Source organism: Oryctolagus cuniculus, chromosome 15 (genome assembly GCF_964237555.1).
Source record: "Oryctolagus cuniculus chromosome 15, mOryCun1.1, whole genome shotgun sequence".
Lineage (NCBI taxonomy): Eukaryota > Metazoa > Chordata > Mammalia > Lagomorpha > Leporidae > Oryctolagus > Oryctolagus cuniculus.
In genome coordinates, this window is record NC_091446.1 from 37,093,132 (window position 1) to 37,120,176 (window position 27,045).

General features: G+C 48.2%; 1 protein-coding gene across 4 annotated transcripts in view; it reads right to left on the reverse strand.

Moving 5' to 3' along the window:
* The window catches only part of PDE6C (phosphodiesterase 6C), a 56,205-nt gene extending 34,836 nt beyond the window's left edge, over window positions 1-21,369 (reverse strand). The window contains exons 1-9 of one of the 4 annotated variants that reach the window (XM_051823943.2): window positions 21,108-21,369; window positions 19,088-19,589; window positions 10,923-11,075; window positions 10,741-10,830; window positions 9,728-9,868; window positions 4,598-4,672; window positions 3,240-3,304; window positions 3,072-3,138; window positions 600-647 (exon numbers count right to left, since the gene is read on the reverse strand). In XM_051823943.2, the coding sequence (XP_051679903.1) occupies window positions 600-647; window positions 3,072-3,138; window positions 3,240-3,304; window positions 4,598-4,672; window positions 9,728-9,868; window positions 10,741-10,830; window positions 10,923-11,075; window positions 19,088-19,567 (1,119 nt within the window). In that variant the 5' untranslated portion in view covers window positions 19,568-19,589; window positions 21,108-21,369. Of the gene's footprint in view, window positions 1-599; window positions 648-3,071; window positions 3,139-3,239; window positions 3,305-4,597; window positions 4,673-9,727; window positions 9,869-10,740; window positions 10,831-10,922; window positions 11,076-19,087; window positions 19,864-21,107 lie in introns of those variants that run through there. The other 3 variants (XR_007911048.2, XM_070057590.1, XM_070057589.1) reach the window with 3 other exon arrangements.
* Window positions 21,370-27,045: the final 5,676 nt, after the last annotated feature.

Below are 27,045 nucleotides of genomic sequence, written 5' to 3' on the forward strand. Positions count from 1 at the left end.
CCCAAGGTCTCCACCTTCACACCCCATGCACCTGTGAACATGAAGGTTAAGTTCCTAACAGGTGAACATTGAGGGGACACATTCCAGCCACAGCAGCCGAGCTGGAAGGGAGCAGTCAGCCCACCGCGGGGCTGGTTCGGGGGCTCACCTTTTGGTGAGCGTAAGCGGGTGCTCCAGGAAGGGGGTCTCTGCATGCCGGGGACAGAGAAGAAACAGTATAGCAGCAGGACAGGGACCACGGGGGTTCTGTGGCTAAGAGAGCTGCAAGGCCGAAGGACCAGTGGGAACCCGCCAAGAGCACTGGAGTCAGGGTCCAGTCAGTGATGCAGGCAAAAAGCATTGACTGAGCACCAGTGATGTGCCTGGGTGAGGGCCCCTGGTCTCCTCTCTTCCTCTTTTCCTCCCCAGCCTCTTCTGCTTGGCCCATGGCTCAGCCAGGGTGAGTGGACATGGGTCCTGTGTGTGCCTCCTGGACACACCTAAGCATAACGCAGCCTCTGGGGATGGAGGAGGGGAGGAGAGAGCGAGTGAATGTGCGTGCACGCACACTCACACTCACACACACCCAGCCCTGAGAGCCGAGGCCCGCTGGCAGTTACCTGGAAGGTGAAGTACTCGTCGGCAGGGGCATTGAGCATGTTGCAGATCTGTAAAGGGAGAGAAAGCATCCATCTGTAACAGCGCGTGGGGGCGGCACTTAAGCCCCGAAGGAGACGAAGAGTGCATAGAACCGAGGGCTGTGGACACAGCTCTCAGCTGCTCGCAGGTAGATCATGGACACTGGACCTCGGGCTGGGTCCAACCTGCCAGTAACTCATGGAAGGTAGCTTCTCCGTGGCTAAGTCCCTGGCTGGACGGAGCCCAGTCTCTGCTGCTTCCCGCTCGCCCCATTTCCAAGGCTCCCCTTCCAATCAAAGCAACCAGCTGAACTGTGTGGGCCAAGCAGGGCAGGGAGCTGAGCAGAAAGGCCGTCTGCTGGGACAGGTGTGGCAGTGATGCTGGGGCCCCCCTTTTTTCTCAAGCAGGATCCAGATTAGAAGAAGAGGCAGGAGGAAAAGGCCAGGCAGTCCTAGTAACTCACAAGTGAGGACTCATCACACCATGTCACCTGCATTAGTGGACTTCACAGACTACTGCTCACATCTGTAAGGACAAGGAATCGCTACATTTTTGGGTCATTCTGAATTCCATCTTGAGTCATATCTGCAATGGTTTTAATAAAAGACTACATTTCTCCCCACCAGCATAAAATCTAAGTGAGCCTGTTGCATACCACAGTGAGTTATGCCCCTGCCTGTGACACTGGCATCCCATAGGTGCACCGATTCGAGTCCTGGCTGCTCCCGTTCTGATCCAGCTCCATGCTAAAGCATCTGGGAAAGCAGCAGAAGATGAACCAAGGTTTGGGCCCCTGCACCCACATGGAAGACCCAGCGAGAGTTCTAAGCTCCTGGCTTCAGTCTAGCCCAGCCCTGGCTGTTGTGGCCATTTGGAGAGTGAACCAGCAGATCTCTTTCTCTAACTCTTTGAAATAAATAAATCTTTTTTTTTTTTTTTAAATCATAAGATCTGGGACATTAGCCATTAAATTAAATTTTTCCTTTTAAACTTCAGCAAAGAGAAACCCAGTAAGATTAAATGACCTGTTTAAATTTGTGGGAAGAAACTAGAATTGTGATGTCTGGAGTGGATGCTCCTGGCCAGGGGTTGGGGGGGCTCTGGTTTGTATCAGTTGCCGCTTTGCACAGTGTAATAACTCCCCCCCGGGGTGGGGGGTTCAGGTAGCCAACAGTTTAGCAATGTGCTTCCCCAAATTTGTAAAAATCTAGAAGCCTTATGAATAGGCGAGTGGGCGCCCCAGTCACCACCCCAGACCCCGCCAGCCCCTTGCTCCCTACGTAAGTGCTGTCTAACGGTGGCTGAAGCACAGCAACTATTTCTGTACAAAGAAAGGTGAAAATCTTCCAGCTCCTTTATTTCTTTGAAAGACAAAGAGAGAAAGGCAGGGAGGGACAGGGAGAGAGACAGAGAGGTCCCCTCCACTCATTCAATCCTCAAATGCCCACAAAAGCCAGAACTGAACTGAACTGAAGCCAGGAGCCCAGAACTCAATCCGGGTCTCCCACGTGGGTGGCAGGCGCCCACGTACCTGAGCCATCATTGCTGCCTCCCTGTGTCTGCACCAGCAGGAAGCTGGAGTCAGGAGCCAGAGGCCGGAATTAACCCCAGGCTCTCCAGTGTGGGATGCAGCACCTTCAGTGGCTGTCCAGCGGCTCAACACTCCCACTCCAAAGTTTTCAGAAGCACATATGCCCTAAGGATTTCAGCGATCTTCTGTGCCATCCATTAATTCCAAGATCTGACTTGAACTGGATTTTTAAGTTATTCAAAGAGCTAGACATCCTCCGTGTCTTAGAAAGGGAAAAAGCTCATTCCTCTTTTCTGACCTGTCAGTGATACCTGTCAGTCCATCCTTTAAGGCCTCAGGACAGCCTTTACAGAGGATGGGTCAAAGCGCCACACTTTTAATCAATATTTCAAAGGCTCTCTTTCTATCCTCCCCCCTCAAGCTCATGCTTCAAAGAACTGACCACTGTACTTGAGATAGAATTAAAGCCAGCATGGATCCCAGGCACTGACTCCAGAGATGTCTGAAATGTCCATGTCTGCAGAGTAAGAAGTCAGGGCCTGGGTAGGCATTTTGCTCAAGGGTAAGAGGCCTGTCAGGATGCCACACGGCACATCAGGGTGCTGGAGTTCGGTTCCCCGCTCAAGCTGCTGACTCCAGCTCCCTGCCTCCGCTAATGCAGACCCTGGCAAGCGGTGCTGATGCTGAAGTCATTGCGTTCCTTCCTGCCACACGCGAGACCTGGATTGCGGTCCCAGTCCCTAGCTTTGGCCGCTCCAACCTACGTGTGACTGCCAAGGTTCTCCTCTCCACTTCCTGCACTGACAGACATGGTCATCTCACCTTTATCGGGTCACTCTTACAGTCACAATTGCATCTTTGCCTTAGCTGGTAAGAGTTTAATGCATTATCATTTAGAATTTGCATTTGTTCAACAACTTACAAATCCGTTTTCAGCAACGTATGTTGGCAACCCGCTAACCAGAGTCCAGTGGTCCGTAGGAGGTGTTCTTGGGGAAGATTAGGAAAGAGAAGATCATTGCTCTGCAGAGAAACCCACTGTGCGCCCAGAAACCCTGCGACTCCTGGGGCTCACCACGGCAACACTCACGGAATCACTTTGATCTCTTCCTTGCCATGTAAAATGTAATCGATGATTTTATAAAAGATGATTTCCTAAGAAAGGAGGAAGAGATTTTTAGCACATTATTTCTCAAAGGACACAGTTTTTCAATGCAAAACTCTTACAAATAGTCCCGTTTCCTAGTCACATTCTATATCAATTAACAGACTACTCCTATCCTGATTACCAAATTGTAATAAACCAGAAAAGCTACTGACTGTTCGCACATATACACAAAGGCTGAAATAAATTCAGTTTTTAAAAAGTTGAGTGCAGCCAAACAGCTTCTGGGGCCCCCTTCGGCTCTCAGTCCCTAAACCAGCCTGTTTTGGACTTAACTGATCACTTTTTATTCTGTAGAAATGGGCGCTGTGGGGCAGGCACCGTGACACAGGTGCATAAGCTGCTGTCTAGCAAGCCTGCACCCTACATCAAAGTGCTTGTGAGTCCTGGCTACTCCATGCTTCCGATCAAGCTTCCTCTCATGCCTGGAAGGCAGCGGGTGAAGGCCCAAATACTGGGGACCCAGATAGAATTCCTGGCTCCTGGCTTTGACCTTGCCCAGCTGTTGTGGGCATCTGGGGGAGTGGATGGAAGATATCTTTCTCTATCACTCCACCTTTCAAATACACAAATAAATCTTAATATATATATATTATATATTATATAAATAAACACATGTATGTATCTGAGTAATATCTAGATACTTCACTAGACCAAGTCATGTAACTTCTCAACTACAGTGAAGGCACATCCTGTACCGTGAGCACGTAAGCCCTTCCAGCACTGGCTTATCTGAACAGGCTTTCTGGGTCCGTTTTCAATCCTGGACGGGATTTGATGTCAGTGTTTCTGCTTCACGGACAGTTGAGGAGCCCAAGGCATGGACGTGCTGCAGCCCATCAACTTGCGTCGTTGAGTGCTGAGGACCCAGTGGGGAATTGAACAGACTCGTGTCCTGCCCTGGAGCAAGTAAATCTAACCATGCTGCTCTCGGAGAACCCAGTCCATCCAGCACCCCTGCACAGGGCTACGCAGGTGGCCCTACACGTTTCTCCTTGTTGAGAACCACTGTGGAGCTACCAAGCCCGGCCTTCACAGCAGAGGAGCTCAAGAGGCTAAACCATGAGTACGGGCAAGGGCCGCGGAGCTGCCTGGGGCAGAGCTGGGACCTGACTCCCAACCTCTTTGTCCAGGGCCCTTTCTACCACAGGGTCATGTAGAGAAAGCACAGGACTAGAACCCCCGCCCTCCCAGGCCAGTGCTCTTTTCTCTGTGCGCTGTAGCCTCTTAGTTTCAGCAGCTGCTGCCGGGCAGAGAGCATCAAGGAAGGTGTTTGCACTCACCCGGCCATCTGGTGTCTTCGGTCCCTTATAGGGTTCAACTTCACCAAGCTTGATGGGCCATTCATCATAGAATTCCTGGAGGCAATTAGAGTTAAACATTAATTCACAAACTCACGTGACCTACAGCGTATTACATGAACTGTGTGTGTGTATACTTTATGTTTGTCTACATAGTTCTGGAATTCTAGAGCTGAGAAGACCTACTTTAAAAAGTTCATGGAGGCCGGCGCTGCGGCTCACTAGGCTAATCCTCCGCCTTGTGGCATCGGCACACCGGGTTCTAGTCCCGGTCGGGGTGCCGGATTCTGTCCCGGTTGCCCCTCTTCCAGGCCAGCTCTCTGCTGTGGCCCGGGAGTGCAGTGGAGGATGGCCCAAGTACTTAGGCCCTGCACCCCATGGGAGACCAGGAGAAGCACCTGGCTCCTGCCATCAGATCAGCACGGTGCGCCGGCCACAGCGCGCCGGCCGCAGTGGCCATTGGAGGGTGAACCAATGGCAAAGGAAGACTTTTCTCTCTGTCTCTCTCACTGTCCACTCTGCCTGTCCAAAAAAATAAATAAAAAAAAAAATAAAAAGTTCATGGAAGATGCATGTTCTGAAAAAATTATGCATGTATTTCAAAAAAAAAACTTATAACCAGATAAACATTTTAATTCTACTTTCCTTGAATTTTGGAAGTACCCTCATATAATCCCTAGCTCAGGAATTTGTGATACTAAACAGGTAGCCTAGTCCTTTCTTACTTGTAAAGTGGGATAAATAGGGGCTGATGTTGTAGCATGGCCGGTTAAGCTGCTGCCTGTGACACTGGCATCCCATATGGGTGCCAGTTCAAATCCTGGCTGCTCCACTTCTGATCCAGCTGCCTGTTAATGTGCCTGGGAAAGCAGTGAAGGATGGTCATAGTACTTGAGTACCTGCACCCACATCGGAGACCAGGATGGAGTTCCAGGCCCCGGCTTTGACTGGGCCAGCCCTTGCCATTCCAGTTACTGGGGAGTGAACCAGCAAATGGAAGATCTTTCTCTCTCTGCAAACTCTGCTTTTCAAATAAATAAAATCTTTTTTCAAAATGGGAATAATAGGTGCTGGTGCTATTGTGTAGCAGGAAAAGCTACCGTCTACAGTGCCAGCATCCCATATGGGTGCTAGTTTGAGTCCCAGTTGCTCCACTTCCCACCCAGCTTTCTGCTATTGCGTGGGAAAGCAGTAGAAGATGGCCCAAGTCCTTGGGCCCCTGCACCCTCAAGGGAGACCCAGTAGAAGCTCCTGGCTCCGGATTGGCCCAGCTCCAGCTGTTGCAGCCATTTGGGGAATGAACCAGCAGATGAAAGATCTCTCGAGGCTGGCGCTGTGGCGCAGCAGGTTAACGCCATAGCCTGAAGCACCAGCATCCCATATGGGTGCCGGTTCAAGACCCGGCTGCTCCACTTCCAATCCAGCTCTCTGCTGTGGCCTGGGAAAGCAGAAGATGCCCAAGTCCTTGGGCCCCAGCACCTGCATGAGAGACCTGGAAGAAACTCCCAGCTCCTGGCTTTGGATTGGCGCAGCTCTGGCCATTGTGGCCAATTCGGGAGTGAGCCATCAAATGGAAGATCTCTCTCTCTTAGCCTCTCCTCTCTCTGTGTAACTCTTTCAAATAAATAATTTTTAAAATTGGTGTAGAATTTATGCTAAAGCATCATGGTAAGGATTAAATGAATAATAAACATCAATCACCTGCTCTGGCATTTAGTTCAAAGTACTCAATGTGCAGTAGCTATTTTATAGATAATTCAACTAAATCCAGATAGGTTAAGAGGCTGGGCCAAGGTCACATCAGATGGTCAACAGTATTGGTTGCCATATCCCAATATCTGTTCCTTATTCTTCTTGCTAGTAGAACTTGATTTGCATATAGTTGAGAATTTGTATAGGGAAGTTGGCCCTGCATGACTTATCTGTATAAGGTGCCTAGATTGGTTTGAAGGCAGGTACATGGCCCAGTTCTAGACAAGGGAGAGAAATCAGCCGAGGGGCTGCTAGCGAAAAATGTTCCTCAGATGAGGGTGACATTTCGAGGAAATGCCTCCGGGTTCTCTCATGTTTCTATGTGTCACACTTTGAGCTACACCAACCATCTTACCCTCCATGAGAGGAAGCATCACCAGTACAGCAGGTGCCCAAGCCCTGGCCAGGAAAATGGAAAGCTCCTGGGATGTTGATGAGTCCACTGAACTCTGAATTAGCCAATCCTAGAACTTCTTGTTAAATGAAGTAGTCACTGTCAGTTCGCTAAAGATGTTAGCTGATCAGATATTTCTTGCAGCCAAAAGCACCCCAGTCAACTTTCTCAGCCAGGAAGGCTCACAGCCAGGATCAGAACCCAGTCCTACTGATATCCAGTCCTGTGTTCATCCACTGAGGAAGAATAACTAGCAGTCTCATGTATCATAAGGAATATAAATGATGTAGCATAATAAGGGGTAAGTCCAACAGAAATAGCAAGATGAGAGACAAGCACATTATTGTGAATATTAAATATTTAATAATTTCTACTTTAAAATGATCTCTAAAATATTAGAATACAAAATATTAAATTGGCACTGATAACATTATGCACATAGACATATATAACCTCTAATTTTCACAACTGATAAAAAACATGTCCTCATTTTTCAGACAAGGAAACCAAGAATTACATCAGATAAAAGAAAAAAAGAGAGAGAACATACACTACCCAACTTCAAGACATAAGACTAAAACTACAAAATCAAGATCGTGTGGCGTTGGTGAAAGAAGAGACAAAAAAGTCGATGGAACAGAATATAGAATCCAGAAAAGGACCTGCACAAATATAATCAACTGATCCTTGGTAATGGGACAAGACAATGGATAAAGATTAGTCTTACCAACAACTTATGTTGGAACAGTTGGACATCCACACACAAAGAAATATCAATCTACACAGAGACCTTATACCCCTCATAAAAACAACTCAAAATGGATCATGGACCATTAAATAAAACAAACCAACCAAACCAAAATAAAATAAAATAAAATAAAAAGTCTAGAAGATGGCATAGTAGAAAACCCAGGTGAACTTGGGTTTGTCAAGACTTCTTTGATACTATACCAAGAGCACAATCCAAAATTAAGACAAATTGGACTTTATTAAAATTTTAAAATTCTGCTCTACAGAAGACACTGTTAAGCTAATGAAAGAGACAAGCCATAGACAACTGGGAGCAAATATTTGTAAAACAAACATTCAATTAAAGACTTATAAGTAAAATATACATGGACCTCTTAAAACTAAGTAAAAAGACAACCCAATTACAAAATGGGCAAATGATCCAGACAGATGAACAGCCGAAGAAAAACATACAAATAGCAAGCATATGAAAAGAGTTCTTTAGGGAATTGTAAATCAAAACAACAAGATATGACTGCAACTCCTAGAGTGGCTAAAACTCAAAATACTGACGTCACTAACTACCGGTGAGGATGCTGGAGCAGCAAGAACTCTCATGTATTCCCAGTGACAAGCAAAATGATGGTCCTATCTGGTGACAGTTGGCCGGTTTCTCACAAAGATCAATATAGCCTTACATGATGCAGCAGTTACTCTTTGGTATTTACCCAATGAGTGGAAGATTTATATACACACACAAACCTATACATGTTTACAGCAGTTTTATTCCACATTGCCAGAAATTAGGAGTTACCTCAACTCCTTCAATAAATGAACGGATAAACAAACTGCCATTACAATGAAGTATTATTCAGCAATTTAAAATAAATTCCAGTCAAGACATGAAATAAACCTGTGTCTTTTGATGGATGAATGAATAAAAAAATACGGACTATATATACAATGGAATATTATCCAGGCTTAAAGGAGCGAATCCTGTCATTTGCTACAAAATGAATGAAACTAGAGGATATTATGCCAAGTGAAATATGCCAGGAACATGAAGACAAAAACTGTGGGACTTCACTTTTATGTGGAATCTTTGAAAAGTCAAATTTATAGTAGTAGGGAATAAAACAATGGTTACTAGAGGGAGGGGTGGGAGACGGAGAAGTTGTCCACAGAGCCCAAAGTTCCAAGTAGACAAAAGGAATAGATTTCAACATTTATTGCATAAGGTGATCATTGCTAATAAGCATGTGTTATACATTCCAAATTTGCTAAAAGAATAGACTAAATGTTTTCACTACCAAAAAATATGCAGGATACTAGATACGTTAATTATCTTGATTAAATCATTGCACAGTGCATCTGTATCAGTATCACATTATACCCCATATATGTTTGTCAATTAAAAATTTAAGTTAGCTCATTTTTAAAACATGTTTATTTAGTTATCAAGCTATCAATAGATCTGGAAGAAACTTCAGTGCATACTGCTAAGTCAAAGAAACCAGTCTGAAAAGGCTACACGCTAAATGATCCCAACACTATCTGGGAAAAGGCCAAAGTAGAGGCAGTAAAACAGTCAGTGGTCACCAGGAGTTTAGAGCTGGGCGGGGGTGCTGCAGAGCTGAGCACAGGACTTTTAGGGCACTGCAACTATCCTGCATAGACTGGCATTGGGGACCCGCTGGCTCCCATTGGCCCTCAGGGACAAAGTCATGGATCTCCTTCATGTGCCTTCCACTGGTCAGAGGTAACGGCAGCTCTAGGACATCACGCATTTGTCAAAACCCAGAACTTCACAACACAAAGGAATGTGCACCGGGGGCTGTAGTTCATAAGAATGCATCCATATTGGTTCAGCCACTCTGACCACATCAACACACGAAGCTAGCAACAGGGTACACTGGTGGCAGTTGGGGTGGGAGGGAAGAGGGCGTGTGGGGGAACTCTGTACATAAGTGCTCAGTTTTTCTGTAAGCCTAAAACTACTCTAAAAACTGGAAAAAAAAAAAAAAACTTGATGAAGACACAGCCAGGCAGGAAGTAGAAAAGCTAAGGTGCAAGCCCACCGATACACCTTTACCTCCGTTCTACACTTCCTTGGCCCTGGCTCCTGGGACCTAGCACGGCTGCTTACTTACGTAACGCGTTTCTCACTGAATCACGTCTCAGGTGATGTGTATCTGACAGGGGTTTTAGGGGAGACAAAACATACGGCACAGCGAGACCTTCTCCTTCGTCATGTCCAGCAGGCCGATGGAGTACCGTTCACAGTTCAGGTACGTCCTAACTGTGTAGAGTGCTTTGTGAAACTGCCGTTCAACATCTGTGAGCTCTTCAAATACTTTATTGGCTGACCACATGAGGATCTGAAAGCCAGTATGAAAACAATTAGAATAGAGTGAGCGAGCCAGCAAGCAAGCATTGACCAAAAGCAAACGTGAGGCACATAAAATGCCTACTTGTACATATCACTAGACAATACGATCTGCTTTTGAACATGTATGCATCCTACAGCCACTCTGATGCTCAAATGGGATGATGAGTAGACCTTTGCAAAGCTGTAGGTCTTTGGAAGGGAAGAAGCCATGTTTCCGTGTCTAAATGCTTGCAGCCCAAAGGGTTTGTCCTAAAATTGGAGGCAGAGGCAGTCTGTGGGCAGAAGGCCCAGTGTTAGCAGCCCACTGGTTCCCACCAGACCTCACAGAGAGAAAGCTACACGACTCCTTCACATATCCTGAGATTGAATGGGAAGGGTCGGAGGAAGCCCCCCACCCCAACCCTCTCCCACTTTTGTACTGCAGAGCGAATAGGTTCACGGTGGTCCAGACGCAGGTATTCTGGCTGTGAATGTTGTTCTCTGTCCCTCTGCCTTACGGAATGACACGGACTTTAGAAGCATAATTTGCTCCTCAAATTAATAGCTTCACTCTGACCCAGAACTAAGAGCTTTACATACGAGCTAATGGCCATTTAAGAGTTACGCCAACCCTATGAAGTAGGTGCTGTCAACCTCGTCCATCCCATAGATGAAGAAACCAAGGCTACCCAGGATGCGTGCCCTGATGGAGGACTGGGAGGGGGAAGAGCGAGATACCATGAGAGGACACCTGGCACTGAAGTTTGGCACCTGCTCTGTGTGGCTTAAACACCCCCTGCAGGGTAGGAGAGGTCTAGGATTTGCTGGCTCCAGGTCATCTGTCAGGACGGGTCAGCACAGAACGACGTCCCCTTCCTTTACCTGGCTTCTCCTGGATTCAATGCTGTACAGGTAGTTGGTATGATGAAGCTTTAGGATGACAGAAACAAGGTTGATGTACTTGGAAAAGACCTACAGATGGCAGAGAAGAGAACATTACACCTTTCCCTTGGCTGTAGAACAAATTTCCCGAGCCTGTGATGGGATGCCAAGGTCAGCGTTACCTCTTCGTCCTGTTTGGAAAACTCAGGTGCATTTACTTTGTTCACTGCCATAACCACAGCAAGAACTTCCTTGCCCATGACGACTGGGGTTGCCAGCAGGTTCCTGGTGACGTACCCCGTTTGTTTGTCCATGAAGTCAGAAAAGTGGCTGTTCTGAAAAAAGTGGCACAGAATCAAAGAGTGGATGTAGAAAAGGGGGCAAATGATTCTCTAATTCCAATCATAACAACAGCTGACGAGGGCCCTTGCACAGTGGTTACATTTCCACCCCACCCACCATCCCACAGCTGCCTAGGATGAAACTGCACATTTCAGACTGGATTTCCCACCTGAGCTACGGCCCATCTAGGCTAGGCTGATGGACCAAGAGGAAAGAGGCTCTATCAAGGCCGAGTAGAAAGCGACATGCTTAATGGAAGGCTGAGGAAGGCACAGGACTGCAATGGACAGAAACTCTACAAGGGAAAGGAGAGCAAGCTGGGATCGCAGCCCCAGTTCCAAGAGCTCCTCTCCTTAACTGCAGAAGCAAAGCACGCTCGTGCAATTGGCCGACCTATACATTACAAGTAACAAAGAACTATTACTGCTCCCCTCAACTCCTAATCTCACCTACTTGAGGAACTCAGCCTCGGCTGCTTGGTGTGTCTCCTTCTCTGCCCTCCCCTTTCCTTGGTCAAAGGTTTTTATTGTTCGATATAAAATGTGCTTTTCTAACTTTCCCTGGCACGTTGATCACTTCACAATGTCCATGTCCTTCCCTCCAGACCTAGGCACATGGATGTGAGTCCATCCCGCAGATTCCCGCGTGGTGCTCCGCACTCAACTATTCCCTACTCATGTAACCGTTCCGACACGCACGAGGGCCCTAATCACCCTTACTTCAAATTTTATGTGATGGAGTCCCCAGAGTGCCTTGATCCACAGGTGTAAGCAGTTTTTATTTGCATAGATTACTTTTTATTATTATTATTTACTTGACAGAGTTATCAGTTGTCCCTCCCCCTCTTCGCAGAGGAACGACACTAAACCCTGCCTAGGCTTCATATCTGAGTCACGGCACCATTATGTCGCTCCCCCTCTTCGTGGAGGAACGACACAGGACCCTGCGCTGTTCTTTCGTCTGCTCGGCCCTCCCCGGGTTTACTGCTGGTTCTTCCCGGGTTGGCTACTATCCCTTCCACCTCCGTGGAAGGGCGGTTCCCCCTGCCACTTTCCCCACTTCCGCGGGGGAGCGGCACACCGCCGGCCAGCTCTCTCGGGGGCTGCACAGGTGTTCCTTCAGATAGATGTTCCTGGTGCATGTTGTCTCTCTCCTCCTTTATAGTCCTCTTCCACCAATCCCAACTCTGCTACCCACACGCCGAGTACGCTGCTCTCCTCCAATCAGGAGCAGGTCCTGCTGTTTATTGGTTGAACTGGAGGCAGCTGTGTAGAAGCTGTTTCCTCCTCTCCCAGCGCCATATTGTGGGAGAGCAGATGCATAGAATAAGTCTTAATTCCAGTAACTTAGTCTAGTCCGAGTTGCTCCCCACAATCAGTGAGAGAGAGAGACAGAAAGAAAGGTCTTCCTTCCGTTGATTCACCCCTCAGTTGGCCGCTACGGCCAGAGCTGCATAGATTACTTTTACAAAAGATTCAAATTCTTATTTCCACTGAGCTGGTCTAAGAGGATCACCCTCTTGCCACCATCAGATACTTCAAGATTTATTTTATTAATTTGAAAGGGAGAGGGAGAGGGAGAGGGAAACAGAGATCTTCCATCCACTTCCCAAATGGCTGTAACGACTGGGGTTGGGCCAGGCTGAAGCCAAGAGCCTGGAACTCCATATGAATCTCCCATATGGGTGTCAGAGGCCCAAGTTCTCGGCCATCTTCTACTGCTTTCCTAGGAACATTAGCAAGGAGCTGCGCAGGAAGTAGAGCAGCTGGAACTCAACCTTCATCCCAGTGTTGGGGGATGTCGGCATTGCAGGCAGCAGCTTAACCTACTGCATCACAACACGGGCCCCGAGATGCTTCAGTTTTTAATGTGCTGCCACACTCATGTCTACCATCCATATTTTATGTTTCTTTGGGAGAGGGGAAAGATCTTCCCGGGTGCAAGCCTCCTGTAGTAGATGCAAGAGACGATTCTAACGCCCTGGCCATGGCAAAGGCCGAGTGAGGAGTCTGGGCTGAAACACGAATGAAAGGCTTGAGAGGGCAAGGAAGCTGTCCTTTAGGGGAATCCCCGCCCCGATGGGTGTAGACGCAGCTGCTCAGCCTTCCATGAGTCCCGCTGCTCTTCCCTGGGACTCTGGCCTGGATCTTCAATTAGCACTGAACTTCAGCCTAACCCTGAGACTCATTGGCCCAAACTGATGTCATGTCGATGGTGCTTCTAAAAGCACCACAAACCCTGGAGGCTACACACTGCTACTTCCCAAAGCAGAAACCCGAGAGCCACTCACGGGGTGTGCTTTCCAGGCCAGAGAAACTAGGGCTGCTCAACCAACAGAACTCCCGGCTCAGGCGCTCGAAACAGCACCTGCGCTGGATCTCACAATCACCTGCAGTTAGATGCACTCCAGAGTCTCACAGCAGAGCCTCCGAACCCAAGTCTCCCAAAGTGGGATCCGTATTCCCCAGGAATCTGTGCTTTCAAGTGCGCTGGGTAACTCTGATGCTGCGCCACATGGGAGCATCTTCCTTGGAGGGCACTAGAAATGAGACCTTTCACAAAGAAAATGTGTGATACTAAGGGAATCAACCCATACCTTTCCCAAGCCAACTATTTCCTTTGGAAGCAGCATGATGTTATGGCAAAGAAGGTTCTAGAATCACCTTCCTGGGCTAGAGCTAGGCCCCAAGGCACTAACAGGGTGACCCTGGGTATGCTACTTATCTCCTGTGTCTTCACTTTTCTAACCTGAAAATGGGGCGAAGGATGCTCTCTCCTACAACCTAACGTCCCTGCCATGAAGGCGGGACAGAATGGTGGCGGGGAGCGCACTTGGCAAAGTGGTGCAGTGTGGGTGCCCGATAGGTATCAACAAGAGAAGCCTAAGGCAGGTGCGGATGAAAGGCAGTTCTTTTGTATGATTTCCATTTTTGCTTCGAGTTCTAGCTTTCCTAGCCAGCTCACAGCCCTGAAGAGATGCGATGCCCTGAGCTGGATGCAGGCCTCCTAGGTGTGGGAGCAGGCCCAGCACTCACCCTGTGCCACCAACAGCTGCCATTCTTTCCCGGCCACAGTACCCGTCCCTTCTCTGCTTCTTGTAGCTTCTTTAGCCTTAGCACAGATGTCTCTGGACATCTTTCCCTTAATCCACTGCTCGCCTCGGCCCGCTGCACTGCTCTCCTATTAGCCACTGTGGATCAGAATCACCTGCATTTGCACAGGCATCGGAAACACACACCATGGGGTGAAGTCACAGCACAGCTTTCCCTCTGCACCTGCGGCACCTGAGGCCACCGTGTTCTGGATTCTAAATGCAAAACAGATCCTTAAGTTCAATGGGCTATTCTGAGACAATGACTCTTAAGTTTCAAACTTTAATATTTGTGGGCAAGGAGTTTGGGGCAAGGGTTAAGATGCCCCTTGGGACACCTGTATCCCATCTTGGAAAATGCCTGGGTTCGAGTCCCAGCTCTGCTTCCTGCTCATGTCTACCCTGGAAGGCAGCAGGTAATGGCACAAGGAGTCGGGTCCCCGGCACCTGTGCGGGAGACCAGGATTGGGTTCCTGGTTATGGCCTGACTGCATGCCTTTGGAGAATGAACTAGCTGATCGTAGACCTCGCCCTCTTCCTATTGCTCCCCTTCTAAATAAGTCTTATTTACAAAAAAAAAAAAAACAAAAAACAAAAAAAAAACAAAACAAACAAAAAACAAACAAACAAAAAAACTTTCTTGCTTGCTTATGTAGCTTTCAAAGACCTGGATAATCTCCCTCCCCCCAACCCCCAGATTACTGGGTAGGGGAGATGAGGCCTGCTAGGTCTTTTTTTCACTAGCTCCAACAGGCCCCTGAATAATTCCTGTGTTTTCCCAACTTCCGGAACTCCCTTGGTGGCCCTTTCCAAAGAAGCCCCTGAAGGTCACGGGAGAAGGCTGTCAGAGCAGGCAGAGCCTGATCCCGGCTGATGTCAGGGTTGCTAAATCTGATCCAACACCAGTGACCCTGGAGATAAGGAGGCAGAGACAGAAGGAAGGGCCAGGAGGGAGGGAAGCGAGCCAGGCGCCCAGTTAATTATTGAAAACCTCAGCCTTCTCCCGTGGCTGTCTTTGAAACCACAGTCCGAACCAGGAGCCCTCAGTTAATGAACAGCTTTCCCAACAGAAAACAAAACAGTTAACTTGCAGAGGACATGTCTGCTCCCTGTTAGGTTTTCCTGCCTTTAACCTGTTCTAAGGCAGACAATAGTCCCTGACTCTTTTGGCCCTCCCCAGCCAGCGCCCAAGCCCCTGCCCGCATCAGCAGCTCCTTATCGCAGCCAGCACGGGTTGAGCTTCTACTGTGAGGCAGACCCTTGATCTACATTTCATCTGTACCCTTGATTATCTGCATTTCTCAGGTGCAGAAACTCAATCCATCCCACTGTTCCTAAGCCTCAGACCAGATCTGCAGCCACGTCTGCCTGATGCCAAAGCACTCACCCTACGCCCTATGGCTTCCCTGTCACCGCAGTCACAGACCCCCAACGTCGGGAACATGTCATTCTGATTCTTGGCCCAGGTGGAAAAGGCTTTTCCTCCCTGTGCACACACGGCTTACCAGAGAAAAGGCACGTGTGGTCAGTGGTGTGGCAGGAAGAGGGGGGCCTTGGAGACCCAGGCTGGAGGTGGGCTCTGTGGCATAGTGATTAAGCGGCCCCTTGGGACACACACTTCATACTGAAGCACCCGGGGTTCGAGTCTTGACTCCGCTTCCAGTGCAGCTTCCTGCTAATGTGCACCTGGAAGGCAGCAGATGATGGCTCAGGGTTCCTGCCACCTTCATGGGAGACCTGGATGGAGTGCCAGGCTCCTGGCTTCAGCCTGGCCCAGCCCTGGCTGTTGTAAATACATGGGGAGTGAACCAGTGGATGGAAAACGCTTTCAAATGAAAAGAAGAAAACAAAAACTCTTTCCAGAAGACCCAGTTTAAAAGGTCCCAGACCAGGCACTTCCTACCCACGTGACCCCAAGCAGGATGCCACTGTTTAAAGAGGGAAATAAAAACTTGGCTCCTGCCCTCCTGCTCAGAGTCTTTGGTAGAACCACGTAAGACTGAAAATGAGAAAATGCTTTGAAAGCCATCAGGGGCAATAAAAAGGTGAAGAATTGATCAGAAATTTCACTTAAAACACTGGTTTCTCCCTCCTTTCTTGGTGCAGATGGTAGCATGGCAGCTACAGCAAGGAGAAACTGCTGGGACAGGGAATGGGTGGCAGGGCCCTGGGCTTGGAGTCAGGGGTCCTTGATTCTGTCCCAGCCTTCCCACTCATTGACACATACCTGGCCCGGAGGAGACACAACGCTGTGACCACAGCCTCCTGTCTGCCCTGGGACAGAGTGGCCTACAGACTCGCAGGGTCCCGCCCATCTCTAATACACCACAGCTGCCTGCAAGTTCACTGCTCCTCCTGCATCTGCTTCCCTCCATCGCTAGTGGCTTTCAACACGGGCTGCGTATGGGGGTCACCTGCAGCTTCTTCTTCTTCTTTTTTTTTTTTTTTTTTTTTTTTTTTGACAGGCAGAGTGGACAGTGAGAGAGAGAGACAGAGAGAAAGGTCTTCCTTTTTGCCGTTGGTTCACCCTCTAATGGCCGCCGTGGCTGGCACGCTGCGGCCGGCGCACCGCGCTGATCCGATGGCAGGAGCCAGGTGCTTATCCTGGTCTCCCATGGGGTGCAGGGCCCAAGTACTTGGGCCAACCTCCACTGCACTCCCGGGCCACAGCAGAGAGCTGGCCTGGAAGAGGGGCAACCGGGACAGAATCCAGCGCCCCGACCGGGGCTAGAACCCAGTGTGCCGGCACCGCAAGGCGGAGGATTAGCTTAGTGAGCCGCGGCGCCGGCCATCCTGCAGCTTCTAAAAAGTAGTGAGCCTGCGTCCTGATTAACAGCCAGCATGGAAAATCACCGACAGAAATGGAAAGCAGCTGAGGCCTTTTCCTCCCGCTCTGAGCTCGGGAGAGCGTGTGTCTTGAACGCACACTTCTCTGTCCCACTCAGAAGGGCCAGGAACCCCTAGAAGCACAGGGTGAGACTCTCCACGGAAGGCCCCACCCATGCAGACATGTTCCCCGTGAACAGCAACAGGCCCAGGCCACCTGCTCACTTCTGCAGCTGTGAGCTCTACGTGGAGAACGAGGCGCCTTAACTCTCCCAGCAGGAGCAATTTTGCCCATCTCTTCCTTAAAATTTGTTTCTGAAAAACACTTCTCGAGGGCCATTTTCTGAAGGTTGATAGGCTAGTCATTTCGGAGGTGGTGCCCACTGGAGACCCTCAGGAGGCACATTTCTAAGAGAAAACTTGACGGCCTTCTCACTGGTGCCAGGAGCGTGGCCGTGAGGGCAGGCATCAGGTTAGTCACGTGAAGCAGCTGGCCTTGGCCTGCAAGGCCGGCAGACCGCCGCTCAGAAACTCTGTCAGCAGCTGCTCCCGTCCAACTCTGGGCCATCGCAGTCCATCTCTATCCCTCCCTCTTTTTAAGAATTCTTTATTTACTTGAGAGGCAAGTTCCATCTGCTGGTTCACTCCCCAAATGTCCAAAATGGCCAAGCCAATCCAAAGCCAGGAGCCAGGAGCCCAAGCACTTGGGCCATCTTCCACTGCTTTCCCAGGCCATTAGCAGAGAGCTGAATTGGAAGAGGAGCAGCAGGGACTCAAACCTGTGCCCATATGGGACGCCGGTGCATCCAGATACCCGCAGGCGGATGCTTAATCTACCACGCCACAGCGCCATCCCCCATTTCTCCCCTTTTGTGAGTGGGAAATGACACTCTGGGACAGGTGCAGAGGGAGAGGGCTGCCACTCATGACTGCTGTGGAGTGGAGGGATTAAAGGGAGTTCATACTTCTTCCTTTTTGCTTATCTGTATGCTACAATCTTTCTAGAATGTGTATGTATCGCGACGATTAAGGAGAAAGAGTTAATGGCTCTGTGTTTATAAAGGGCAATGCCTTGTAAGGGGCCAGCGTGCTCCTGGTGTTCCGGAATTCATTGCAATTCATTCTTGCTAGATCTGAGATACAGGGCTGAGGGGAAGCAGTCTCCCTTCACCATCACCCAGATTCATATTTGTAACCATCCAATGGCTAATTCCTGAACTTTCAATCGGGGCAGTTTTTTGGTTTCTGCACATTTGGCCTGTAGGTGATAAAGTTAGTGAGCCAGTCTATCCCTGAGAACTAACCGTCGCCAGAGGAGTGTGAATGGGAGGCGTGGTGGGGCAGTTTCCAAGTCCTGGCAGTAAGCACTGTGGCTGAGCTCCCCCCGGGAGGGGGTGGCTTGCTTCAATGGTGTTGTTCAGAAGAAAAATCCCAGTGCCCCGGAGGCGGCGTGGCGTGCACCAGGCTTGGGTAAGATCGCCTGATACCACGCCTAACATCACACAGGACATACTTATACTAAAAAGGTGGGGCAGGTGTGGTGTGGGGGGCAGCACTGTGGCATAGCAGGTAAACTCACTGTCTTACCAGTATCCCACGTGGACATCTGTTCAAGTCCCAGCTGCTCCACTTCTGCTCTTGCTCCCTGTTAATGTGCCTGGGAAAGCAGCAGTGGAAGATGGCCCAAGTGCTTGGGCCCCTGCACCCATGTGAGAGACCCAGAAGAAGTTCCTGGCTTCTGCCTGGCCCAGTCCTGGCTGTTGAGGCCATTTGGGGAGTGAACCAGCAGATGGAAGACACCTCTCTCTCTCTCTCTTTCTCTCTCTCCCTCTCCCTTTCAAATAAATAAATCTTTAAAAAAAAAAAAACTATCTGGAATTCAAGTTCAACTTGAATATATACTGAGCACCTTGTATCTTTTTTTTTTTTTCTAAATCTGGTAATGCTAAACCTGGGTACTTTTTCCCCCCATTGCCTGCATTCTCCCGGTGAGAGCCCAACCAATGCCACAAGGAGGGCATCATCCCTGCCCCAGTGGGTCCTCACTGACCACACCAAGACTCCTCTCCCACCGCTACGGCCACCTACCTTTCTCACATCTGGAACATTCAGGGCTTTCTTCGTGTGAGCAACCCATCCCACTATCCCGATGTCCAGTGGAAACACAACCTCTCGCTCAGGGGCCACCAGGTTGTCCTCCAACTTGGAGGTGGGCGTGACGTCCAGCAGCCTGGAGGCCACCTCCGGCGTGCCATTGCGGGCCCGGCACATGAACAGGCTGCAGCGCTCGGCACACAGCAGCTGGGCCAGCCTCTGCAGGGCCCGGTGCGCTGCCAGCTCCGCACCGCCCGCCTCCTCCTGCACGGTCAACAGCAGCTCCAGGCACACGGCCGCCTCCTCCACCTGCGTCAGCTCAGCAAAGGACATGCTGGCCGGGACTGCAGCCTGGCTGTTCTTGAAGATTTCCCCCAGGGCCTCTGCCCGCAGCCTCTTGTCGAAGTACTCCTTGGCAAACTGTGGGTTCTGCTCGAGATACTTCTCCACAGCATCTCGGCTGAGGTCGCCCATGGTGTGGCTTGCAGAGCTGCTGCTGCTGGCGGAAGGAAAGACCCTTAGAGAGATACCTGAGGCTGAGAGCCAAGGATACACATCTTGGTGAAAATGTCCGAGGAAATCCTAGGGGGTACCTGCTAAGGACCCCCAGAGGTGGCGCACAGCCTCCTTAGCAGAGCTTCCAGACCCCTGCAGCTCCTGGGACGTGACAGAAGGCCCCGGCTTATGGTGGGATTCAGGAAGCAGGGGATTAAGGAGTTCAACAGGACACCAAATCCCTGAGCATTATTAGCTCCTAAGTCCTTGGAGAATCCTCAGAACAGCCGAGATCAGCCAGGCAAGTGTCAAGTCCAAGTGACTGTTCCAGAAAAATGACTGACCATCAGCCACTGGCCCCAGCAAGATAGTCACAGGCACATCTGTGAATGACATTATGTTAGCAAAGACTGGCAGTTTAATTTTTCTGGCTTGATAGCTATATGAAGTGAGGTGTCTGGCTGGCATCGCAGCTCACTAGGCTCATCTTCCGCCTGTGGCACCGGCACCCCGGGTTCTAGTCCTGGTTGGGGCACCAGATTCTGTCCCGGTTGCTCCTCTTCCAGTCCAGCTCTCTGCTGTGGCCCGGGAGTGCAGTGGAGGATGGCTCAAGTGCTTGGGCCCTGCACCCGCATGGGAGACCAGGAGGAAGCACCTGGCTCCTGACTTCGCATTGGCGCAGCGCCGGCCATAGCGACCATTTGAGGGTGAACCAACAGAAGGAAGACCTTTCTCTCTCTCTCTCTCTCTCTCTCACTGTCTACTCTGCCTGTCAAAAAAAAAAAAAAAAAAATTTGACAGGCAGAGTTAGACAGTGAGAGAGAGAGAGAGGTCTTCCTTTGCTGTGGTTCACCCTCCAATGGCTGTCGCGGCCGGCACACTGTGGCCGGCGCACTGCGCTGATCCGATGGCAGGAGCCAGGTACTTATCCTGGTCTCCCATGAGGTGCAGGGCCCAAGCACTTGGGCCATCCTCCACTGCACTCCCTGGCCACAGCAGAGAGCTGGCCTGGAAGAGGGGCAACCGGGACAGAATCCGGCACCCCGACCGGGACTAGAATCGGTGTGCCGGCGCCGCAGGCGGAGGATTAGCCTAGTGAGCCGTGGCGCCGGCCTCTGTCAAAAAAATTTTTAAAAATTAAAAAAAAAATTTTTTTTAAATGAAGTGAGGCTTCTCAGAACTCAGATTGTTTTTTCTTTTTTTTTTTTTAATCATTTGCTTATTTAGTAGCTTTGATGAGCATTTGGGAGGGATGGAAGGGTTTCACATGAACACAACATAAAAGTCTGTCTTTATCTTTCGTGTCCTAAAAGTCCTTTGATCACCAAGTTTCATAGCTTATTCTTTTTCTAAAACCCTCACCTCTCAATCCTCTTCACTTTAGAAAGCTTAACCTTAGAAGCATTTTTATTTTTAAAAATTTTTAAAGATTCATTTATTAATTTGGGAGTCAGCTATAGAGAGGGAGAGAGAGAGAAAGAGAGAGAGAGAGAGAGAGCTTCTATCTGCTGGTTCATACCTCCAGATGGCCACAACAACCAGTGCTGGGCCAGGCTGAAGCCAGGGGCCAATAGCTTCTTCCTGGTCTCCCACCTGGGTGGCAGAGTCCCAGACACTTGGGTCATCTTCCGCTGCTTTCCCAGGCTATTAGCAGGGAGCTTGGTCAGAAGTGGAGCCACTGGGACAAGAACTGGCATCCACATGGGATGCCGGCATCGCCAAGTAGTAGCTGTACCTCCTACACCATAATGCCAACCCTGGAAGCAATTTTGCAGGAATATATCTTGGACTTATTACTAGAGAAGTGAACACTGCGAGCCATTTGCCTATGACCCAAGCCACAAATTGAACCTTGACCCTTGTCAAGAGACATGATTACAAAAGTAACCAATGTAGTTGCTGTTTTTCCTGCTAAGCATATTAACTTGGATTTTGTCCTCAATCGTAGTAGCCAGACATCATGCATTTTTGCTCCAAAATATGGCCAATTAAATCTACTGGACAATAGCTGCCTTGCCTGTTGCTAGGATCCTTAATGTCTCAAGGCTACTGGCATGGAAAGAACACTTACCAGCACTTAGTTTTGTTTAATGTTCAGTTTATCAAGCTTTTACTTCTGATTAAGCAGATTTCCCCCAAGTATTTAAACACCATTAAGCAACTAATAAGTCAGGCTACACATTTCATGAACCATGAAGCCTTGAATATTTAAATGCTAATTTCAAACTTAATAAAGATCTCTTAGGCATTTAATCAAGATCCACACCTAACAAAACAAATTCTCTTAAATGAAAACACACACAACATGCAATGGTGACTCTAAAAACATTATCATACCCTCATTTACATTTGTTTCAAACACAACAACCACAGGGGTTCTGTTCAATTTTCTGAACTTGAAACTTTACTTCTGGATGGCTGATAAGATGCAGCGGAGTTAAGCCGCTAGTGAGGATGTCAGCATCCCACCTCAGAGAAAACTCCTCACCTTCCAAGCAAGCTTCTTGCTAAAGTACTGGGGAAGGCAGCAGAGGATGAGTCAAGGACTTGGGTCCCTGCCACTCACAAGGGAGACGTGGATGGAATTCCTGGCTGCTGGCTTTGGCCTGGTGCACCCCTGGCTGTTGTGGGCATTTCAAGAGTGAACCAGCAAGTGCAAGATTCTCTCTCTCTCTCTCTCTCTCCCTCCCTCCCTCTTTCCCTCCTTCTCTCATGTTCTGCCTTTTAAGTAGATGAAAATATTTTATTTAAAAAGAAGTGTTACCTTGCTAGAGTGAGAATAATCTTATTAGTTGCAAAAGAAATGGAGATCCATTGAGGTTGCAGACTCAAGGTCATGAATGGAGAGAACCTTGGTCAGAACCCAGTTCTCCCAGGGGAACAGCACTGAGCTGTGCCAGTTCTGTGGATGAGGCTCAGAGTCTTGTGGGGTGCACACATTTCCTTGTGCCCCCCCCATGTCACAGCCCAGGCTCGTCCTCCCCAGAGGATGACATAACATTGTCATTGCTTCATAACATTCTAGTCTGCAGAAGTGCATTTCCTGAGTGAAAGATTGGGATCAACCAAGCCACCCCACCCATCAGATTAGCACCATCTAACACAATTTTTCTGTCTAGTTATTTTCTATGACTATGGTGCAGTTCCTACTTCTCCTGAAAGTTTATGATGTGTTCACAATTCCCTGATTCCACGTCTCCCCCTTAAAGAGAGAGAGAGAGAGAGAGAGAGAGAGAGAGAGAGAGAGAGGCATAATAGTGTTCTATGTATAGATTTAAACTTGATAGAAAAAAAGCCTATATAGTCATTCTCCTACTTATAAAATGCAAATAATTTTGAAAAAGAAATATTCTATTTCAACCAGCATTCTTTCAGTTATATAACTACGTATAGATTCATTTCTTGTTCATTCTTACAAGATACATCTATTGATTGCCCACTATAGGGAAGCCACCATTCTAGCTACTGCGGTAGCGACTTCGTGTTTCTCTCTAGGATCCTTCCCTCCCACCCGTCATTTGGGAGATCCCTCCTTACTGTGCTCCCCCTGTGAGAGAGCCATGTGGCTGATTATGGCCAAGGGCTTGTGGCAGAAATGTCACTTCCAGATAGGAACAGTTCATGGTCAATGTGAACTCCTCCAGCTCTGCTGCCACATCAGTTTCAGAAGGCAGGGGCTCCTGGATCCCAGGGCAAGGATGTCACAGAAGAGAAGCCCCTGCTGACACAAGGCAGACACAGCATAAGCGATAAAGGAGCCCTCTTGTTTTGAGCCTCTAAGACGTGGGGCTTGTTTGTTACTGCAGCATAACCAAGTCGTTCCTACAAGAAAAGGAAGACAGCTTCATGGGAGCTTTACAAGCCTGTGTCATGTGGTGAGGGGGATTAAAAAGATAGGAGCCACAGGGGGAGGAACCAGAGAAACGCCAGAAGTGAGGTTCACACTTGGCTATGAGAGTTTGTAAAGGGGATTGTATCTACAGTGGGTGGAGAAAAGGCAGAAATGGAGTGTGTTCCACAGGATTCTAACAGCAGAGCCACAGCATGGAATGTAGGGCAACAAGGAGAGCAGTGAGAGATGAATTTGGAGAGGTAGGCTGCGCCCAGACTGCGGGGCCTCAAAGCTAGGCTGAGGATTTTAAATCCTGGGGTGCTTTTAAGGTGGGAAGTAACATAAGACTGAATCTGGTAATGCTGAGCAAAATAAATTGGAGAAAAGAAATCCTGGGCATTAGGATAGGATTACGAAGTTACACTACATTTGGCTTCATCCCAAACACTCTAAAAATGCATGTAGGCTTTGGTCCTACAATTCTGCTTTTGTGAATTTACCTTATAAAAATAAGAATATAAGTGATCGCCCTAGTTACAAGAGTGCTTATCATAAACATTGTTATAAAAGTAAGATTAGAAATAGCCTAGATAGTCAATAACAGGAGGTTGAGTAAATAACTAGTATTATATCCACAGAATAGAAAATTATAGATCAAATAATAACAATATAGTTAAAGTCCAGTTATTGATATAAAATAGTCATGATATGCGGTTAATTACAAAGTAATATTACAGTATGATTCCATTAAAACACACATGCATAAAATGTTAACCCTAATTATTTCAAAGTCAAGACAGTTTTCTTTTTCCTTCTTCTTTGCTTACTTCATTTCTCCAAAGTATCTACATAAACTTTATTTCTCAACATAAGCTCCACCAACCTCAAAATGCCTTGAAAAACGTTTTTTTTTTTATTTCAGAGTCAGAAAGGAGACAGAAAGAGAAAGGAAACAGACAGAAGGCTTCCATCTGCTGGTTCACTTTCCAAGTGCCCAAAGTAGCTGGAGCTGATCCGTGCTGGAGTGAGGAGCCAGGAACTCAATCTGGATCTCCCACATGGGTGGCAGGAAACCCATTACTTGAGCCATCACTGCTGCCTCTCCAGGTCTGCATTTGTGGGAAGCTGGAGCCAGGAATTGACCCCAAGCACTCAGGTGTGAGATGTGGTCATCTTCATTGCTTGACTAAATTCCCATTCTAAGTTCAAGGCACTTTTGTAAGCAATGATACCTATCACATAGCCCATCTGTGAAGAACTGAAGATCCCAGGAATTTAACCATATCAATATAGTCTTAAAATTTTGAACTGAAGATTGTTCAAGTTTAGGAAATAAAAAGCAGTCAGAAGGAGTCAACTCCAGATTGAAATGTGGGTGCCTAGTGATTTCCCATCAAACTATCCCAAATCGCTCATTTCTTGAAGGGCATGAGCAGGATCAGTTATGGCAGAGAACTGTCTGGTGAAGCTTTCTCAGATGTTTTTCTGCCAAAGCTTTGGCTAATTTACTCAAAACACTCTCATAATAAGCAGGTGTTGCCTTTCTTTAGCATTCCAGAAAGTCAACAAAGCAAAATGCCTTGAGCACCCCAAAATCGTTGCCATGACCTTTGTTCTTTATCAGTCTAATTTTGCCTTGTCTGGACCACTGCCACCTCTTGGTAGCCACTGCTCTGATTGTACTTTGTCTTCAGGATTATACTGGTAAAACTATGCTTTGTCTTCTGTCACAATTCTTTGAAGAAATGCTTCATCCCAGTTGTTTCAATTTCCACTGAGTTGTCTGCTTCTGTCTGCAGCTGATCTGAGCACAAGTTTTGGTATCCAGCAAGCAGGAAATTTTCTTAACTCTAAATTTTCAGTCAGGATTGTGTAAGCCAAAGCAATTTTAATGTCTATAGTGTGGCTACTGTTTCTGTTGCTAATGGTTAATTCTCTTCAATTCTGGCACGAACAAGATTGATTTTTGACTTGCCAACTGATGTATTTGGTCTGTCTCTGCAGATTCCATCTTTCTTTTTTTTCCTTTTAAAACTTTTTATTTCAAGACAGAACCACCGCCCCATCTGCTGGTGCCCCCCCTAAGGGCGCATAATGGCCAGAAGGAGGACCCAAGCCAGAAGGCAGGAGGGAAATCTGATCCCAGGTGGGTGGTGGGAGCCATCACCTTGGACATGGGGAGGGAGTGGGGGAGGTGCAGCATTAGCAGGAGGCTGGAAGGGAGAATGAACCAGGAACTTACACAGGGCACTCAGGAGGCGACACCAGTGGCTTCCACCCTCAGCTTGTGGTTCCTGTGCCCATTCTGGCTGCACATCAGCTGCACTTAAAGATCAACTCACTCCATTGAGGGAGTTCCATCCATAGAGTGGCTGGGTTTGACTCCTACCAACCCAGCATCGGGCCTGAGCTACAGAACCATCTGTGTGGGCTTGGGGCTAGGATTCCTGGCAGTGGGGACCTTAATGTCCAAAGCAGTGTCACTGAGCCACCCTCCCGGGACCCAGGAAAATACCTTTTTGGGTTATTACAACCCCACAGCAGGACAGGACAACAGGCACCCCTGTCCAATCCACACCAGACCAGACCGTGGTATTTCTCCATAAGCTCTGGGAGGCACCCGCCCAGCTCAAGCAGGGCCAGGAAGCTGCTGCCGCCCGCCCTCAGCCCCCACCCCAGGATCCGCTGTTCTGTGGCAGGATATCCCGGTGAGGCTTCCTCTGCAGTGCAGACTATATCTTCAACATCACCGCATCCCTTCTTAAAACAAGTTATCCATCCATAAACGGGTGATTTCTCTGGAGCGCCGTCCCCATAAAGTTTTCATAAAGCTTCAATGACTTGACCATTCTTACACCGAGTATCACCATAAATTGTTTATATGTTCTTGCTTCAGTTTTTGCAAAATTCATGTTGCTCTGGTAGGTGTTCTTGGGTCATCCTTAGTGCCTCTTTATACAGACACACTTTAATAAGCAGCTACGAGTTTATTTTGATGCAAAATATTTTGAAATCCATGCATAACTTTTTCATATGTGTTTCCCATGGATGTTTTGAAAGCCCTTTGTACATATATTATGTGCCAGGTTCTATCCTAACAACACCATCCCCCTAAAGAAAATGAGCCAGCCCTGTTTTAATCCTCGTTACATTCAATCGGATGTGCTTTCAGGGGGATGCCAGGCACAGCTGATTAGACGTGGCCACATTTCCACGGTGAACTCACCTGGATAAGAAACCATGAGCCCCTGCGCAGCTGAAACTGGGTTAAGGATTCTGCGCAGAAGCAGCACCTGTGTCCTCAACATCACTTTTCTGATGTAGAAAGCCAAAAATCTCCTCATTACAATGTTCCAAACTGAACACAGAATGCATGTAACATTCGTGATAACTTAGTGTGCATGCGCACCTGCCCCTTTTTAATATGCACAACCCTTTCTAGAACTTTATAAACACACATAACTTCCCTAGAAGCAAGCCCCATGACACTTGTAATTCCTGGCTGTTTGAGAAGCATGATTTCTGGTCAACAGACAGCCTTCCTCATGGGTTGACCAATTCAAATTCCTTTCTGCTTACCGAGCAAACTGTTGTCTATATGTTTACATTGGCATATATGCTGGAC